At 37.2% G+C, this 20,949-nt stretch overlaps 1 protein-coding gene across 1 annotated transcript in view; it reads left to right on the top strand.

Annotated features, from left to right (window-relative positions):
* Malrd1 (MAM and LDL receptor class A domain containing 1) overlaps positions 1 to 20,949 on the top strand; it is a 639,509-nt gene that overhangs the window by 482,610 nt on the left and 135,950 nt on the right. Inside the window, exon 32 of the mRNA XM_028764924.1 lies at positions 20,486 to 20,687. Coding sequence (XP_028620757.1) covers positions 20,486 to 20,687 — 202 coding nt within the window. The remainder of the gene's footprint in view (positions 1 to 20,485; positions 20,688 to 20,949) is intronic.

The raw sequence follows: 20,949 nt of genomic DNA, 5'->3' as shown, positions 1-20,949 counted from the left end.
GTTCTGTTTCTCTGTGTATTTATCAGTCTCAGCTCTTATATGTCAAAGATATATTGGTAAATATAAGACTCAAGACAATGATTTTTACATGCATTGTGACTCTTCTTTGTGACAATAGGACATTTTCTTGGGCTTCTGTTTGCCTGTTATTTTGTCAGGTATTGACTTCACTTGTGGTTTGTTTGGCTACACTTGATTGTAGCTCCTCTCTTATTTCTGTTTTTTTTTTTTTAAGCTGTAGTTATTGTTGCTTTGTGTGAACTGAAAGTTTTTATTAGATTACTTGGAAATTTCCACCTATTATGATTAACAGTGAATTTTATACTTTGACTCTAACACCCACCAGTACAAATAAAAGATGTTTGGCAAAATTGTACCGGCTAGGCTCTGTGACTTCATGTAATTGGCTGGAATATTAGCTGTCCTTCATAAAAAACACAGATATTTCTTGGTAATCTTATTGACCAAGCCCGCTCAGTCAGTTAATAGGTTCTACAGTGCAGGAGTGAGGATTAAAAGAAAAGAGACAGTTAGACAAAACTGTAGCGTGACACCAGCCAGTTCTGAGGCTGAAGGCAGGTTCCTCTAGTTCAACTTTTTTTAAAACCCTTTTAATTACATGCAAGTATTTAGGTCAGTTCTAGGTTTGAGGAACCAACATTACAATAGAAACAAACAGTCAAGGAACAAACAAGACAATATACAGAGTCCCATGATCACCCCGTGATCACTCTCATGATCACTGTTTCTAAGGGCTCATCAGGATGACAAAGTAGCTGAGCCTACTTCCCAGTCCTAGCCCACAGTCATATTCATGCCTGAGGCTTACTTCTTTGTTTTTACCTAAGACTTGGATTCCTGACTGAATTTACTTCTCTGTTTTAGCCTAAAAATAGACTCCTGCCTGAACTTACTTCCTCGTAATGGCCCAAAGTCAGATTCCTGCCTAAAGCCTGTTTCGTTGTCCTTCGCCAATGTCAGATTCCTGCCAAGCAGCCCCAAAGGCTCTCCACATCTTATTAATAAAAATATCTGGCATTCATTGTATATTAACTTTGAATCAAAGTATTTTACAGCTATCTTTTCTCACTGCACTACTAATGCTACGTAATCCACAGTGTTAGGTTGTTCTGTAATTTGATATACATATTTATTTACTATAGCCCCAAGCAAATTTAAGCAGTAACTAAAGTAGTGCATATGACTGTAGTTACCTGTGTATCTATTGATTTGCTGCTGACATTTCCACACTGTAACATAAATAATATTGCTATAGCCATAATTAAAATGAACTAAATTTGATATTGTTATTTGGTAGATTCTTTTAGAATCCTGTGTGTTGTATTTTGATTATATTAATCCCCTCCTTCATTTTCTCCCAGATCCATTGCCCATTCTATATCCACCCAAACTACAGACTAAGGTGGCTTAAACACCAGCAATGAATGTTCTCAGAGTTCTGGCCCAAGGTCCAAGATCAATGAATGGACAGATATGGTTTCTTTTGAGTCCTCCATCATGAACTGACTGATATTCTGACAGGGGCTGTTTTCCATTTGAAACCCCTACCATTCTTTCCTGTATCCATATTGTTCTTCTTATGAGAAATCCATTCACATTCTAGTGTTAGAATTTATAAATTCTTGTGGAAACCTGATGCCTCCTGCTCCCTTTTAACTTCAAGGAGATTCTGCTACACTTTCTTCATTTATAACTTAAGGTTTTATCTAGACAATCAAACTAGTCTTCACAGTCTATGAAAAAACACCTCTGAATGTATTCATGTATATGTGTGTATGTGCATATGTATGTGTGTATATACGTATGTGTTTATGTGTATATATGACTGTGTGTGCATGTGCGTGCATGTGTGTGCATATGTGCATGTGTGTGTGTATATGCCTGTGTGTGTGTCTGTGTGTGCGTGATTTAGATTTAAATGACACTCAAAGCAAAGAACTAGGTATGATTCTTTGTTTTCTCATAGCTCTACTGTCTCCACCATGAGATTGTAAAATCTGTTTAGTTATTCTCTTTTATAGTTTTCCAAAAGTGTTTGTTTATATCTCTGTATGTTGGTGAAACTTGTATAAATAATATTAGGACATATATTCCAATTCATTATATAGACCAATAAATACCTTTCTTCTGGCAGTTACTATGCATTTTGAGTGACCTCCAGCTCTATGTCACTCTAACATCATAGAGGAGCTATGACTTCGATGGCCTTATATTTTTGATGCACTATTCTTACCATTTGATGGAGGAAGTACAAGCTATTTGTAGCATTCTCAGGAATCATTGCCCCATTAGTTTGGTTCTATTCTCAAGCTTGGAAACTCCTGTGTCTGATCATCTCAACAAGATTTAGCTACCTAAGGTGACCCAAGTACAAATGATATTCTCATCAGTTCCTCAGATAAGTTACTGAACCAGCATGCTTGGAGCCCTTTGGTTCATTATTAGTTTTATACAAAGGCACCATCTCCTTGAGTGAGTTTGCAATCCTGGTAGGAAGTTTCTCTTTACTGTTGTTGTTTATAGTGGTGGTTGTTTCTTTCACCAGTGATTATTTTATTTTATTTATTTATTTATTTTTTTGGTTTTTCGAGACAGGGTTTCTCTGTGTAGCCCTGGCTGTCCTGGAACTCACTCTGTAGACCAGGCTGGCCTCGAACTGAGAAATCTGCCTGCCTCTGCCTCCCAAGTGCTGGGATTAAAGGCGTGCGCCACCACCGCCCACCAGTGATTATTTTAAAACACTACAGTTCTATTCATGTGTTTTCATCAAACAATTTCTATTTGCTTTAAAATTCCCAGAAGGTCTTTACTATTTGAGTGTATTAGTTGCTGTTTCTGATTCTCCAAGACTTCTGCAAATTGATGTCAGCATTTTCTGTCTGCTTTGGAATGTTCCTGAGAAATATAGGTAATTGTGTTTTCAGTTAGACATCAGAATCAGAAACCATTTCCCCAATACTTAACATTTTATATTCTGAAAAGGAAGTAAACCAACCCATAGTTCCATTTTTACTTCGATTTGAATTTTCTTTGAAGGTGTTCATAGCTTGTGTACATAGAAAGAATGCTTTTTGGGAATGACTATACTTTCTCTATTTCTGTTGTCTGTTTTTTGGCTGTTTCTAGGATATTAGTTCTGTTCAGGTCATTAACTCATGTATACCACTGCCTTGATTGTCATCACTTTTAATAATTCCTGGTAGCAAATTAATGTTGCTCTGAATTTGTTCTTCTATATTGTGTTGTTGTTTCACTTATATTTGCTTTCTTTTATAACTATTGAGTTAACTCATTAAAATCCTCAATATAACCTCCTGGGTCTTTGACCGGAATTGTTTTTAATTGATTCATGTTGAAGAAAGTTTACGTCTTGATAAGAGTGATTTTTACTCATAGAATAATTTTTCAAATATAAATATTGTTTATATTTGAGTTTTTCATTAGATCCTTAGTATTCTTCCTATCCTATTCTTCTGTTAGAGCTACATATGCACAATCTTGTTTCAAATAACATGTTGGTCAATAACAGTTCATGACAATTAATCTATTACAGGACAGTTAATGCTTTAGATTTTATTGCCACTGTGCTTTTGTCTGTATTCTATGATGTCTCCATAAAAATGAGTGAACATAATGACATATTTATCAGGATTTATTCCCATTATTAAATTTCTTATCACTATATATTTATCCTCCTTGTGCTAAAATAGATCGGATATTTAATTCACATTCTAAAATCTTCATTACTGGTACATAAGAAAATAATTAACATTTTTATGCTAAGTTTGCATATGTAACATTGTTCTAATTATGTATTCATTTTAGGAGATGCTTTATTTGATTAGAGGGAATTTCCAAGGGGATTTTTTTGTGTAGTCATGCCCTCTGTAAAGAAAGGTTTATTTCTTCCTTCATAATAATAAGTACAGAATTTTGGTATAGAAATGATAAGAAAAAATGCCATTCTTTGTTCTCAATTTCCTAGGAAAGGACCATTTTTTCACCCTTAAGAATATTGTTCTTTGTAGATATTCTTTTTTTATTTGATATTTTATTTATTTACATTTCAGATGTTATCCCTTTCCCCATTCTCCCCCCCATTAATCCCCTATCCCATCCCTCCTTCTCCTTTTTGCTTTTATATCATTTAAATTACATGCAAGTCTTAAGTTCAGTTCTAGGTTGAGGACTAACAATACAATAGATGCAAATAGTAAAGAAACAAAGAAGACAATAAACCCAGATAGTCAAAGAACACACAGGACAATAAACAGAGTCCTGTGATCACTCCTGTGATCACTATTTCTAAGGGCTTATCAGGGCTTAAATATCTGAACCTACTTCCCTGTCCTAGCCCAAAGTCATTTTCATGCCTGAAGCCTACTTTTTTGTTCTAGCTTAAGTTTTAGATTCCTACCTGTAATTACTTCTTTGTTCTAGCCTAGGATTTAGATTTCTGCATGAGGTTACTTCTTTGTTCTAACCTAATGTCAGATTCCTTCCAAGCAGTCCATTTCCTTGTCCTTGACCAATGTCAGATTTCTGCCAGGCAGCCCCAAAAGCTCTCAACATCTCCCCCTTTTTTATTGCATAAAGCAGACTGAGCCTGAGGTTTGACTAAAATGGAAATACTGGCCTCAAGACATAGAAAATTTTATCAGCATTGTCCACTGCATCAAAGCTCAACAGAGCAGCTTTCTTTAAATTTGTAATCTCACTATGCAAAGTTAAAACATCCAGAGAGGTGTTAGAATTATGCCAAACACCCTACAGGTGTCTTTAAACTTTTTTCTAATTATAATGACTATCATTGTAAATTTTAGAAGTAACAGGATTCCAATGGTGTTTATCATGACACTCATGATGGCTCCTAACTCTTAAACCCTGAACTTCCTTCTGATAATTTGAATAGGATATAGAGCATCAATCCCTAGTTACAAACACCTATATAAATCCTCTTGTATACTCAACACAATAGTCACATTTTTTTTTTTTGCTAGATGATTAACAAAAGTAGCTCTCTTACCTTCGTGTGTCAAAACTATTTCAGAAGCAGTGGTGCTAGCAATTAATGTAATTAAAGTTGTTATACCAGCAATAATCAAGCCCGCTACCCTCTTGCTTTTGCTTAAAGCCTAACTCACTTCTTCCAGCACTTTCAAGCTCTTTTCAGAGAATCAAGGTTTTCTAATACTCTGGGTAGTAAGGCAAAAACTGGTTGATAGACCACCATAACAGACATGCCTGATTTCAACACACTAACACAATTAGAAATTACACAGTCAATGCAACTTACAATAAATACTGTAGAAGAGACAAAGCCAATTTTAGCTTGACAATTATAAGAGCCTTAACACATGCACTAACCCTTGTTTGAAATCCAGATCCTGTCCCAACTTTATCTCTTGCTATCATAGAGAACTGCAACTAACTTCCAAATATGTCTCTGAAAATATCTATATCTCACCTACCAAATGAAGACTATTATTTCCAATATTGGATTGATTTCTAGACTAGTACATGATTGAGTCTGAATAACTGGTCACCTTTAAGAAAACTGTAAGAGTCTTTATAATTTCTCTTTTTGATTCTCTATCCCACAAGGTCTAAAAACTTGAGGCAAGGCAGCTTGTCCCATTTGGGATATAGGCAAGCAAAGGAGGGTCAGGAATGTATGTCCAATGCAGCCAGACAGTCGATCCTCCAGTCTCTCCTCCACACTTTGTCTCTGTACTTGATTCCATGAGTATTTTGTTACTCCTTCTAAGAAGGGCCGAAGCACAAACACTTTGTTCTTCCTTCTTCTTGTGCTTCATGTGGTCTGTAAGTTGTTTCTTAGGTGTTGTGAGCTTTTGTGCTCATATCCACTTAACAGTGAGAGCATACCATGTGTGTTCTTTTGTGATTGGGTTACCTCACTCAGGATGATATTTTTCAGTTCCATCCATTTGCCTAAGAATTTCATGAATTCCTTAATTTTAATAGCTGAGTAGCACTCCAATGTGTAAATGTACCCCATTTTCTGTATCCATTGTTCTGTTGCAGGACATCTGGGTTCTTTCCAGCTTCTGGCTATTATAAGTAAGGCTGCTATGAACATAGTAGAGCATGTGTCCCTGTTATATGTTGGAGTATCTTTTGTGTATATGCCCAGGAGGGCTATAACTGGGTCCTCAGGTAATACTATGTTTATGTTCAATTTTCTGAGGAACTGCCAGACTGCTTTCTGTTGGGAGCCGACTCTGAGCAGAAAGCAGCTATCATCTTTGCAGCCATCTCAGGCCATATACCCTGACAAGAGACTTGTTTTCAACAGCCTACAACAGCTGAGCACACTCTGATAAACATCTTATTTATCTCACATATCTTGTTTTGTAGTTTAATGCCCCCAGCTGCAAGGTACACTTGGTAAAGTGTCTTCAGCTGCATTCTCCTGCTTATGCTTATATATACCCATGATTTCATTTCAATAAAGGAGACATGATCAGACTCTCTGTCTTGTCTCCATTCTTCTTGTCTCTTGCCCTTCCATTCCCACTCTCTCTCTTGCTAGACCCTGACCTGCAGGCTGGAGCAGCAGCTAGGACCGGGACAAAGTGGCCCCCAAACATGGGGCAGAATGGGCTGTTACACCTTTCCTTAGTGGTTGTGCCAGCTTGCAATCTCACCAATGATGGAGGAGTGTTCCTCTTTCTCTACATCCTCACCAGCATCTGCTATCACCTGCATTTTAATCTTAGTCATTCTGACTGACGTGACATGGAATCTCAGGGTTTGTTTTGAATTTCATTTCCCTGATGACTAAGGATGTTGAACATTTCTTTAGGTGCTTCTTGGCCATTCGAGTTTTCTCAGTTGAGAATTCTTCGTTTAGCTATGTTATTTGGTTGTATGGAGTCTAATTTCTTGAGTTCTTTGTGCATTTTGGATATTAGCCCTCTGTCGGATATAGAGTTGGTAAAGATCTTTTCCCAATCTGTTGGCTGCTGTTTTGTCCTATTGACAGTGTCCTTTGCTTTACAGAAGCTTTGAGGTTTTATGAGGTCCCATTTGTCAATTCTTGATCCTACAGCATGAGCCATTGGTGTTCTGTTCAGGAAATTTTCCCCTGTGCCCATGTGTTCAAGGCTTTTCTCCACTTGCTCTTCTATTAGTTTCAGTGCTACTTGTTTTTGTCTGGAGGTCCTTATTTGGACTTAAGCTTTGAACAAGGAAACAAGAATGGATCAATTTGCATTCTTCTACATGGTGACCTCCAGTTGAACCAGCACTATTTGTGGAAAATGCTGTCTTTTTTTCCACTGGATGGTTTTAGCTCCTTTGTCAAAGATCAAGTGACCATATGTATGTGAGTTCATTTCTTGGTATTCAACTCTATTCCATTGATCTTCCTGCCTTTCTCAGTATAAAAACCATCCAGTTTTGTTGTTGTTGTTGTTTGTTTTTGTTTTGTTTTTTGTTTGTTTGTTTTTTTAATCACTATTGCTCTGTAGTACAGCTTAAGGTCAGGGAGGGATGGTGAGTCCCCCAGAAGTTGTTTTATTGTTGATGATAGTTTTTGCTATTCTGGGTTTTTTATTCCAAATGAATTTGAGAATTGCTCTTTCTATCTCTGTGAAGAATTTAGTTGGAATTTTGATAGTGATTGCATTAAATCTGTAGATTGCTCTCGGCAAGATGGCCATTTTTACTATATTAATCCTGCCAATCCATGAGTATGGAAAATCTTTCCATCTTCTGAGATCATTTTCAATTTCTTTCTTCAAAGACTTGAAGTTCTTGTCATACAGATCTTTTACTTGTTTAGTTAGATTCACACCAAGGTATTTTATATTATTTTTGACTATCGTGAAAGGTGTCATTTCCCTAATTTCTTTCTCAGCCTGTTTAAGCTTTGAGTAGAGGAAGGCTACTGATTTGTTTGAGTTAATTTTATATCCAGCCACTTTGATAAAGTTGTTTATCAGGTTTAGGTGTTCTCTAGTGGAAGTTTTGGGGTCACTTAGAAATACTATTATATCATTTGCAAATCTGGAAATTTTGACTTCTTCCTTTCAAATTTGTATCCCTTTGATCTCCTTTTGTTGCCTAATTGCTCTGGCTAGGACTTCAAGTACTATATTGAATACGTAGGGAGAAAGGGGTCAGCCTTGTCTAGTCCTTGATTTTAGTGGGATTGCTTCAAGTTTCTTCTCATTTAGTTTGATGTTGGCTACTGGTTTGCTGTATATTGCTTTCAATATGTTTAGGTACGGGCCTTGGAATTCTGATCTTTCCAAGATTTTTACCATGAAGGGGTGCTGAATTTTGTCAAGTGCTTTCTCATCGTCTAGTAAGATGATCATGTGGTTTTTTTTCTTTGAGCTTGTTTATATAGTGGATTACATTGATGGATTTCTGCATATTGACCCATCCCTGCATTCCAGGGATAAAGCCTACTTGATCATGATGGATGATTGGTTTGATGTGGTCTTGGATTCAGTTTGTGAGAATTTTATTGAATTTTTTGCATCAATATTCATAAGGGAGATTGGTTTGAAGTTCTCTTTCTTTGTTCTGTCTTTGTGTGTTTTAGGTATGAGTGTAATTGTGGCTTCATAGAACAAATTGAATAGTGTTCCTTCTGTTTCTATTTTTGTTGAATAGTTTAAAGATAATTGGTACTAGGTCTTCTTTGAAAATCTAATAGAACTCTGCACTGAAACCATCCTGTCCTGGGCTTTGTGTGTGTGTGTGTGTGTGTGTGTGAAGACTTTTAATAAATACTTCTATTTCTCTATGAGTTATGGGACTGTTGAGATAGTTTATCTGGTCCTGATTTAATTTTGGTAACTGGTATCTGTCTAGAAAATTGTCCATTTCATCCAGATTTTCCAATTTTGTTGAGTATAGGCTTTTGTAGTAATGTCTGATGATTTTTAAAATTTCCTCCAATTCTGTTGATGTGTCTTCCTTGTCAGTTCTGATTTTATTAATTTGGATACTGTCTCTATGCCCTCTGATTAGGCTGGCTAAGAGTTTATCTATCTTGTTAATTTTCTCAGAGAACCAGCTTCTGGTTTTATTGATTCTTTGTATAGTTCTTTTTGTTTCTACTTGGTTGATTTCAGCCCTTAGTTTGATATTTCTTGCCATCTACTCCTCTTGGGTGTATTTGCTTCTTCCTGTTCTAGAGCTTTCAGATGTCTTGTTGTGCTGCTAGTGTATGATCTCTTCAGTTTCTTTTTGTAGGCACTTAGAGCTATTAGTTTTCCTCTTAGCACTGCTTTCATTGTGTCCCATAAGTTTTGGTATGATGTGTATTCATTTTAATTAAATTCTAAAAAATCTTTAATTTCTTTCTTATTTCTTCCCTGACCAAGTTATCAATGAGTAGGGCATTGTTCAGTTTCCACATGTATGTGGACTTTCCATTGTTTTTGTCATTATTGAAAATCAGTCTTAATCCACGGTGATCTGATAGGATGCATGAGATTGTTTCAATTTTCTTGTATCTGTTGATTCCTGTTTTGTAACAAATTATATGATCAGTTTTGGAGAAGGTACCATGAGTTGCTGAGAAGAAGGTATATTCTTTGGTTTGGGGATGAAATGTTCTATAGATATCTGTTAAATCTATTTGGTTCATAATTTCTCTTAATTTCAGTTTGTCTCTGATTAGTTTCTGTTTCCATGATCTGTCCATTGCTGAGAGTGGGGTGTTGAAGTTCCCCACTATTATTGTGTGAGGTGTAATGTGTGCTTTGAGCTTTAGTAAGGTTTCTTTTATGAATGTGGGTGTCCATGTGTTTGGAGCATAGATATTCAGAATTGAGAGTTCATCTTAGTTGACTTTTCCTTTGACAAGTATGACATGTCCTTCCTTATCTTTTTTGATAGTGAGACTCCTAGGATCTCTAACCCATGCAGGATCTTAGGTAAGGTGGCTCTAACACACGCCTCAAACAGGGAGTAACTGGGACCCATGGGGATCCAGAGTCTCCCTCTTGTCCAAAGGCACTGTTTCTTCTGGTCTGCACCTGAGCACTGAGCAGATATACAGAGTTAGCTCTGCACCCAATCTCTCAAAACCGAGAGGGTCTGGATTCCCAGTAAGTAGCTCTAACATGCTCAGGAACATAAGATCATAGGATCTCTCAATCTCAAGAGATTGGTCACACCAGGATTTCTGGATCCAAGAGGCAGCCTGACTCCCAGGAGCTTTTACACCCAGGATCTCAGAATCACAGCATCACAGAGACAGCTGGACTCTGAGGAGTTCTGATACAACCAAGATAGTGCGAAAGACAGGCACCAGTCAGAGTCAGTGAGTGCAGGTAGCACTAAAGATAACCAGATGGCGAAAGGAAAGTGCAAGAACATAAGCATCAACAATCAAGGGTACTTGGCATCATCAGAATCTAGTTCTCCCACCATATCAAATCCCAAATACCACATCACACTAAAAAAAGAAAGATTCAGACTTAAAATCACTTCTCATGATGATGATAGAGGACTTTAAGAAGAACATAAATAACACTCTCAAAGAAATTGAGAAGACAGGTAGAAGCTCTTAATGAAGAAACACAAAAATCCCTTAAAGAAATACAAGAAAACATAACAAAACAGATAAAGGAATTGAAAAAAAGAAACATCCAGGACATAAAAATGGAAGTAGAAACAATAAAGAAATCACAAAGGGAGGCTACCCTGGAGATAGAAAACCTAGGAAAGAAATCAGGAGGCATAGATGCAAGCATCATCAACAGAATACAAGAGATGGAAGAGTGAATCTCAGGTGCAGAAGATACCATAGAAAATATTGACACAACTTTCAAAGAAAATGCAAAGTGCAAAAAAGCTCCTAACGCAAAATATCCAAGAAATCCAGGACACAATGAGAAGACCAAAACTAAGGATAATAAATATAGAAGAGTGAAGATTCCTAACTTAAGGGGCCAGTAAGTATCTTCAACAAAATTATAGAAGAAAACGTCCATAACCTAAAGAAAGAGATGTCCATAAACATACAAGAAGCCTACAGTATTCCAAATAGACTAGACCAGAAAAGAAATACCTCCCATCACATAATAATCAAAACACCAAATGCACAAAATGTAGAAAGAATACTAAAAGCAGTAAGGGAAAATAGTCAAGTAACATATAAAGGCAGACCTATCAGAATTACACTGGACTTCTCACCAGAAACTCTAAAAGCCAGAAAATCCTTGACAGATATCATACAGACCCTAAGAGAATACAAACGCAAGCCTAGACTACTAAATCCAGCAAAACTCTCAATTACCATTGATGGAGAAACCAAGATATTCCATGACAAATCCAAATTTGCACAATATCTTTCCACAAATCCAGCCCTACAAAGGATAATAGAGGGAAAATTCCAATACAAGGAGGGAAATTATACCCTAGAAAGAGCAAGAAAGTAACCTTCTTCCAACAAATCCAATAGAAGATAGACATACAAACATAATTTCACTGCAAATAACAAAAATAATAGGAAGCAACAATTACCTTTCCTTAATATCTGTTAACATCAATGGACTCAATTCCCCAATAAAAAGACATAGGCTAATGGACTGGATACGTAGGATCCAGCATTTTGCTGTATACAGGAAACCCACTTCAGTAACAAAGACAGACACTACCTTAGAGTAAAAGGCTGGAAAACAATTTTTCAAGCAAATGGTCCTAAGAAACAAGCTGGTGTAGCTATTCTAATATCGAATAAAATCGACTTTCAACTTAAAGATATTCTTAACTTTTAAGATAATCCTTTCTAGTCCAAGGTTTTCAAAAGTTTTCATGAATAGGCTTTGGTTTTCATCATATTCTTTTGTGTTTGTGTGAGTATCTGTTTATGTGTGTATGTACATGTGGGCACATGTGCAAAGAATGTAAGCATGATTGGGTGTCTTCTTCAATATTTCACTAACTTATGTTTTGAGACAAGTTCTCTGACTGGACTTGGAGCTCAGTTATTTAACAGAAAGCCTCAGGGATCCCCTTTGCCATCTGCCCAGCACTGAGTTTGGAAGTTTGAGCCACAGTACCTGGATTTTTATGTAGATTCTAGGGAACTGATCACACACACACACACACACACACACACACACACATATATATATATATATATAATCAGTTCCATATATACGCATGTGTGAATGTAAAAATTTTGTGTATAATCTATTGATTTGATAGGATATAATTAATGATTATTGAAATTTTACTGGTCTAAAATGCTTAAAATAAATTCTTTTTGGTCATGGCATTGAATTATTCTTAATACAGTCTTAGATTTCATTTGTTATATTTTTGAGGTATTTTTCTTTTATGTTCACAAGAGATATTGCTCTGTAGTTTCCATTTATAATACTGGTTCACACTTGTATCATTTTGGAAGGTTATTAAAAATTTATTCAAATTATTTGTCAGATAAATTCCTATTTTGGTTATTAATTTTTCTCCAGTGAATTCTGATATGTGTGTGTTTCAAAGAATTGACCCACTCATCAAATCTAGATTATCAAATGTGGGACCTAGACTTATCCCTAATTTCCTTCATTATAAAAATAACTGGTCTCTATCTGCAGTTGCCAAGCAGGATCTTGCAGTTGCCAAGCTTCAGGGCACATTGTGCAGGTGGGGAAAGGTAGGGGGTGAGGGTAAGGGTGAGGGTCCTGGCTTCTGGCACATCTGGATTAGAACTTCTAACAGCAGGCATCACGGGTGATTCATTTTTACCTGGAAAGAAAAAAGAAGGGGATTCTCAGGGAGATTTCTCTTCCCTGGATGTAAATTGTTATTCATCGTATTTATGGTTGGGCCTGGCTTTGTGGGGGTATCTATTTTTTTCATTAATCTTTTTGGTAGCCGGTTAGCTGTGCCTTCTGTGGTATTAGACAGGCATATCAGTCCTCGGCTCCATAAGGGAACTGGGTCTGGGCCATTCCCTTTATGGGTAAGAGGGTCCTTCCCCATATCTGTGGCAAAGTTTTGTTGGTCTTGGTGGTGCCAGAGGTCACCAACATGGTCAGCGAGAGATTTGCCGTGAGCTTTCAGCTTTAGAGAGATAAAAGTGAACAAGGCATGATGGAGAGTATTTCAGGGAGACTCCTTCTGAGGGGGTACCGTTCCCCCTCTTTTGTTTTTAAAGCCAATTTTTCAGAGTTCTTGTAAAATCAGGGCAGAAGCACCAACAGTCGCTCCTTCCACACTCAGAGAGTCATGAAGATATCTATTTAAGGATATATAAATCTGTATTAATAATCTTTTGTCAAAGGACTTTTATACCACCACTGACAATTAATCAGACTATATAATATATCGATTAGAAATAGCTTTTTCTACTTTTTGTGAGATTACCACTCTTTTGTCAATTAACTGTTGAGGAAATTAGGCTCAAAGCAGTGTACCATATCTTCTGAAGAATAGCAGGGAGAACATAACTCAAGCAGTGTACTATATCTTCTGAAGAATAGTAGGTTGTGGTCCTCCTCGCCCCCACGAATAACTAGGACACGCCAGTCGGGTCAAGTGGCACCCAGATATGGGGCTCGAGGCACGGACCCCTCCGGACCGACCCTCATTGAGAGGACGTGCGCATGACATCAAGATTGAGTGAGACAGAGATCGTCGCCCTCGACCTGTCGTCCTCGGAACCAGGTTGATTCTGCCATCAAGAAGATGGTTGAAGTTCATTACCATCAGCTGAAAATTGAAGAGGATCCAGAAGTGACTCCACAGGAGACTGACACAGCTGCCAGCTCCCCTGCCTCCCCCTACGTTCGACCCCTAGACTTCCACGCCCTCCAGAAGGATTCCTGGTATGCCTGGCTTTGCCCTCGTTTCTCTTGCTAGAGAGCTTGGCCTCTTGATCACCACAACAAAAATTGGCTTTTTCCTAATCCAAGGCCGCCCTTGATATGGCTGCTAACATTGGGGAGCCTTCCTTTATGACAATATTACACCCCAAACTGACAAATGGTTGGTAACTTGAACATTTACAAGGGACTAGGATGGCTGTGAGTTAGCCCAATGACGGGATTATTGTAGGTCCACTTCCCAGGGGCCCACCCAATGCAGCCGAAAAGGAGTGCGTGGTGCTGGGAGTTGGTGCAGCCTACATGGCCTAATACAGGGCTCTCACCCTCCTTTCACCCACCTCGGGGTCCCTTGACGTTGCCCATCGTCGACAGCCTAAAGCCTCCGACCATCGATGTGACTCGTCTCACATCAGTGTTTTGGGGTTGTGAACTTGTCTAAGACCCCCCATAATTAGACATCCAAATTCAAAACTCACATAGTTGGGATTGATCATAAGACGCCTTCTCTAACTAAACAGAGAAGGGGGAGATGCCAGAAGCCAGGACCCTCGCCCTCACCCTCACCCCCTACCTTTCCCCATCTGCACAATGTCCCCTGAAGCTTGGCAACTGCAAGATCCTGCTTGGCAACTGCAGATAGACTCAAAGCAGTGTACCATATCTTCTGAAGAACAGCAGAGAGACCATAACTCAAGCAGTGTACCATATCTTCTGAAGAATAGCAGATAGATCATAATTCAAGGCAGTGTACCGTATAGACCATGACATGTTTCAAGGCACAGGCCAAGAAGATTCTGTACTTTTCCACCACCTGACCCCTCTTACCCCCTCCCCTTGTAAAACATGCTATAAAAAAGCATTTCATGTTCAAAAAAAAATTAAATAAAAAAAAAAGAAGAAAAAAAATAACTGGTCTCCACTGCTGCTATGGTGCTTCTGCACATGAACACACACAGACACACACACACACACACACACACACACACAGACACACACACACACATACACACACACACACGTGAACACACCCATACTTTGTCCTCTAAATACTGTTGGCTGCTTTTATTTATTTTGAAACATCATTTAGTTTCCTCTGAAACTTCTGTGGCCCACATATTATCTTCCCATTATGATATTCTAGTATAATTTCACTGTGGTCTGAGAGCAGTATCACATCCATTCATTTGAATTGGCTACAGTGTTTTATTTTCCAGAATGCCATCAATTTCAGTGATTGTTATGTGTAAGCTTGAGAAGACTGTGCCTTCCTCTGTTGCAGGATGAAGCATTGTATAAATGTAAATGGGACCCAGCTGATTGATGCTTTTCTCTTAGAACATATTCTGATGGCTTTGTTCCCCTCTGATCTGCCAGTCACTGGAACAGGAAGTTTGAAGTCTTCAGTTGTAATAATAGGTTCCTTGATTTTTCTCCTTGTAGATCTGTGAACCCTTGCCTCAAGTATTTGATACCCTATCGTTAGGAACACATACATTAAGAATTAATATGCCATTTAGAAAACTTATATGATATAGTTCTGTCTCAATTCACTAGGGCCACAGTAACAAAATAACTTTAGAATGAAGGAATTCCAAGTGGAAAAAAATATTTCTAGTCTGTCCTTAATGAGATCATTAAACTCCTAGCAAATTCCCTCAGGCTTCCATTATTCAGGTATTAGTCAAATTGAGGAGGGCAGTCCCTGAGACCTCATCATTTCCCAAAGGTTACACACTTTAATAACATCACCTTGAGGCTTCAATCGTTTCTTTTCTTTTCTTTTTCTTTTTTTTCTTTTTGTAAAGAAAGGACACAGAACTGGGTGTCTAGAGCAATGACATCATTATTCCTGTTAATTATCCTGTCTCTGCAATCTATTTTATTCAACATTGATATAGCTTTCTACATTTCTTTCAATGGGTGTTCTCGCTATCACTGCATATTTTTCTTTATCCTATTAGTTTTCATCTGTCTCCTGGTATTTAACTTGGATTCCTTCGAAGCAACATTTACTTGAATCTTAACATTTCCTTAGCTGTGAAAATAGTGCCTTTCAATTGGTATAACTGAGTTTAAAGCAGGCATTGATACTTAAAGAAATAGCTACCATAGTTGTAGTTTACTTCACCCCTGTCATTATATTTTCACTTATGGTTTACTTCAACGGTTTACTGGATTGAAATCCTCTGCTCTCCTCCCATGAGCTGGTCAGTGGCCCCTGCTATATATGTAGTAGAGGACTGCCTTGTCTGGCCTCAGTGAAAGGGGATGTGCTTGGTTACGTGGAAGCTTGATGCCCCTGGGAAGGGAGATGCTGGAGGGGTGATGTGGGAGTGTATGGGTGGGTAGGGGAGCACCTTCTTAAAGTGGAAGGGGATGGAGTGGGGTGGCTCATGGAATGGGGATTGGGAAGGGGGGCAACTTTTGAAATGTAAGTAAAATAATTTTTAAAAATGGAAAAAAGAAAAAGAGAGCTCATCTGCTCTCTTAGTCTATCGGTAGTTCTGCTTCTCAAACTATATATTTAGTTTTTCTTATGAGTTGTCATTGTGCACTTGTAACTAATCCAAGGTCAGTTCTGAATAATTCTGTACACTGCACCTGTCATTAAACTTCTTCCTAATTATAATGACTACCACTGTAAATTGTAGAACTAACATGAATCTGATGGTATTTGGCATGACACTCAAGATGGCTCCTTATCCTTAAATTCTGAACCTCCTTCCAGTAATTTGAATAGGATAAAGAACATCAATCCATTCTTCCAAATGCCTAACTAAATCCTCTTGTATATTCAACACATTAGTGACATTTTTTGCTAAATGATTAACAAAAGTAGCTGTCTTGACTTCTTGTTTAACAGCTATTGCAGAAGCAGTGGTGCTAGCAATTAATGTAATTAAAGCTGTTATTCCAGCAATAATCAAGCCCTCTACCCTCTTGCTTCTGCTTAAAGCCTGACTTATTTCTTCCAGTACTTGCAAGCTATTTTTAGAATACCAAGGTTCTGTGATACTCAGGGCACTAAAACAAAAGCCGGTTGATAGACCTCCATAACTGGCATGCCGGATTTCAAAACACAAACACAGTTAGAAGATGTACAATCACTGCAACTTACATTAAATACTGTAGGATAAATAAAAGTATTTTTAACTTGACAATTAAAAGAGCCTTAACACATGTGCTAACACCTGTTTGAAATCCAGATCCTGCCCCAACTTTATCTCTTGCTAACATAACATCATACAGAACTGCAGCTAATTTCCATATATGTCTCTGAAAATGTCCAGAAACAGACTTCCAAATGAAGACTGTTATTTCCAGTATTGGGTTGATTTCTAGACCAGTCCATGATTGAGTCTGAATAACTGCTCACATTCAATAACAATACAAGAGTCATTATAACTTCTCTTTTTGATTCTCTGTTCCACAAGGTCTAAGAACTTGAGGCAAGGCAGCTTGTCCCATCAGGAGTATCTAGAACAGGGAAGTAGGCTTAGATACTTTGGTCATCCTAATAAGCCCATAGAATCAGTGATCACGGGAGTGTCACGTAATTGGGTTTAATGCCTTGCTTCTTCTTTGACTATTTGTGTTTATTGTATTGCTTATTCCTTGACTATTTGCATCTATTGTATTGCTAGACCCTCAACCTAGAACTGACCTTAATACATGCATGCAATCAAAATGGTATAAAAGCATAAAGGAGGAGGGGGGATGGGTTATGTGTTTTTAGAGAGAGGAAATGGAAAAAGGGGATGACATCTGTATTGTAAATAAATAAAATATCAAATAAAAAACAAAAATAACTCTAAATATAGAATCATACACGTAAAAACATTAAAGTAAACAATAATATCAAATATTGAATAAATTATCTCTATGCTATTTAGAAAAAAAATTCTGTATAGTTTCCTTTGTAATCCATGTACTTTCGAATAGAAGACTCTCAATTTCTCTGCCTTTCCTTTGTAACAATCGTTGATTTCTCACATCCAAAAGCTAAAGCAACAGGAAATAGTCTTATTATTACTTGAATCAAATTATCTGAAAAAATAGCTTAAGAGGGACAACAAAAAACAATTCAAGTTTTAAAATTTCTTTCTTCTTTATAGTCTTTACATCGATTTGATATTCTGTCCTGTTCTATTTCACCTGTGTCTGAAAAAAATACTCCTGAATTTATTTGCAAATTATGTCTACAAAGAATTTCCTAATATTTTACCTAATATAAAGGCTTTATTATTCTGATGAATAATTTGTCTTGATAAAGAATTTTAATAATGGATTTTATTTCTTCTAGAATTTGAAAAACCTTCATATTCTATGTTACAGAACATTTTATTTGCATATTCTCTGAAAAACAGGTTCCTTGTTCTCTTCTGTTTCCTGATCTATAACTGTGGGATAATTTCCCAATAAGGCTTCTACACGTTTTTTTCTTTGTCTTTTTCTTTACATCTCTGAGGATAAATGTCTAAGTATGATAAACACCTATGCTGCTCTTTATTTTACTGGATGTCCTCAGGGAATCTGGCACCTTTCTATTTGGTCTCATTCATTAGAGAAGATCTTGTCCACAGATCTCAGGTAGCCTGCTCTACTATTATTTTTTAACAGGTGCAGGGTTGTTCCGTTTCATGTTTTGAATATTTATTGACTTATTCCATGTTCCTCAATTCTTCCTTCTCCTGTGTTTTGTCTATCAAATCCATGAAGGACTTAATCATCCCTGTTATACTATTTATTTGTATCTGTCTCTTTTTGTCTTTATTGGAGTTTTCATCTGATACAGATATTCTTGATGGCTGATGCTAAAATTCCTGAGGTTTGTTCCATTTCTTCAAGCTATTCTGGTTTTTGCCTTATATTACATCATGCAAATATATTGTTGCTGTTGACAACTTGTTATGTACAGTTCAATGTGACTGATATGTATGTAGCCCTTTAGTATAAGGTTTATGACCAGGTTTATATTCTGCTTAATGCTTACTGTGGGTGCATACAGGTTATCTTTGAGTTTCCAGAGAAACTTCATAAATAGAGCCTTTGTTCAGACATAGCCTCCTGCTGTTACACAAAACCCCCATCTGTTTGTAGTGGTTAACAGAGATTTTCTGTAAATCTCTAGGTTTAAATTCAATTTGTTTCTCTTATTATTATTTTATACTTATTGATGCCCATGCCCATATATATATGTGGGGAGGGTGTGTGTGTGTCTGTGTGTCTGTATGTGTGTGTGTGCAGTATAAGTACATTTCTTCCACTTCATAGTGTGTCCAAATGACAACTTTCAGGAATCAGATATTCCTTACACTGTGCATCCCTCAAAGGATGGAAGTCAGGCTTTCAAGTAAGTGGTTTTGCCCAATACCCATCTCCTAGTCTCAAAATTCAGGTTCTTTACATTAAGGTTTGACATTTGAAAGAAACTGGGTCCTAGGATGTGTTGTTTGCAGGTTTCAGCTCTGTTCCCATAAATCGTTACCCAGTCCCTCTCCCACCTCCCTGTTGTGTGTGTGTGTGTGCGTGTGTCTCCCAGGACCTGAGATTTGAGAAAAATTGCTCATTTTTCTTTGTGAGGAGTGTGATGGTGATTCCCAAGCCCTTTGTGTTTTAGACCCAACATGATGCTTTGCAGCTTTGTGCATTTTAAATTGTTTGAGCTCTATTTCTGTAACTGCAGAGTTCAGTTGACAGTTCTACCTTATATCCATATACCAGTTGAGACTCTGCAAACATAAATTATTCACATCATTAAAATTAATATAATTATTAAACTTTCATTAATATTGACAGCATTGCTGTTAGTTTTATATTTTATTAACTTAGGTTAACCTCTATTAACCTCTTATTTCCAATAGAAATATATGTGTTTGCTATTCTTGGTGTTTTGACTGTGCTAAATAAGATTTGAGTATTTTATTCTTAATTTAAACTATGTTAAGCGATGCACTTCTATGAATTAAGCAGAAACTCAGTTCTCTTCATTGACCTGTCTATGGGTGATTAAAGCACAGAACTGCTGAGAGCTGCTGGGGGCTAAGACAAGCCACACTGTCTTCCCACTCATGCATTCCCTACACTTTTAATGAGCTAAATATTTAATGAATAGGCAAAGTGGTTTTGATATCCTCAGGTGGCCACTCAGGGAATCCAAGTCAGGAAAGAAGCTTGCTTTCAACACTGCAGGAATATAAAGCCTCTGGAAGATGCAGCAGAGGAGGCTAGAAAAGGCTAAGCTTTTTGCCTCTGCCTTTACCTATGTATCCTGGATGCATGATTGTTGTTACAGCAGCCCACTGCTCTGCAATATAAACATGGTTACTCATACTTGTATTGCCTTTTGTAGATGTCATTAAAATTTCTTTATGTAATTAAGTACTGTGGAGATGATCTGTCAAAAACTTGAATGTTAACATTATAATGAAAATGCATTACACATGGCAGTCTTTTTGCTTTAACCTTTGAAGTTGAATATTGGCATAATTAATCTGGGGAGATTTTTCTATTGTTAAAGATTTTATATATATTATTCTGATCTCTAAATGACTTGAATAAGTCAAATCAACCTTGAGGACCCTCATAAATACCTCTAACACCCAACCATAAACAATAATTTTCTCTGGTTATAATTTTAGGTGTATCTCATTGAGGAATCAGGACTAAACATCTTGATGTGGTCCACGATCCAAAACAAAAACACTGGATGGACCTATGCACATGTACTTCTTTCTAGTAACAGTCCCTTCAAGGTGGCATTTGAGGCTGACTTGGGTGGAAAGGAGGACATCTTTATTGCCCTTGATGACATCACTTTCACCCCAGAGTGTGCATCTGGAGGTAAGTGACTACTTTAGAAACTAGGAATAAACACAAGTTTTATATCAAAATATACAGTAATTGGGAGATTCAGAGGACTTGCATTTATTTCTGAATCAGGTCCTATTCCTAAGTGATGAATATATATGTGTGCATATATTAAGAAGTAGTTTCTCTGCCCATGAACTTTGCCATAAAATTTTCATGAGTTTTAGACAGCAAAATAGCACCACACTAAAGGCTAAGCAAACGTGTTTCCATTGATAGAGCTTTATTGCATACC

Source organism: Grammomys surdaster, unplaced genomic scaffold (assembly GCF_004785775.1).
Source record: "Grammomys surdaster isolate TR1022 unplaced genomic scaffold, NIH_TR_1.0 146, whole genome shotgun sequence".
Classification (NCBI taxonomy): Eukaryota; Metazoa; Chordata; class Mammalia; order Rodentia; family Muridae; genus Grammomys; species Grammomys surdaster.
The sequence above is the reverse complement of the archived record's forward strand: the minus strand, read 5'-3'. Positions and strand labels throughout refer to the sequence as shown.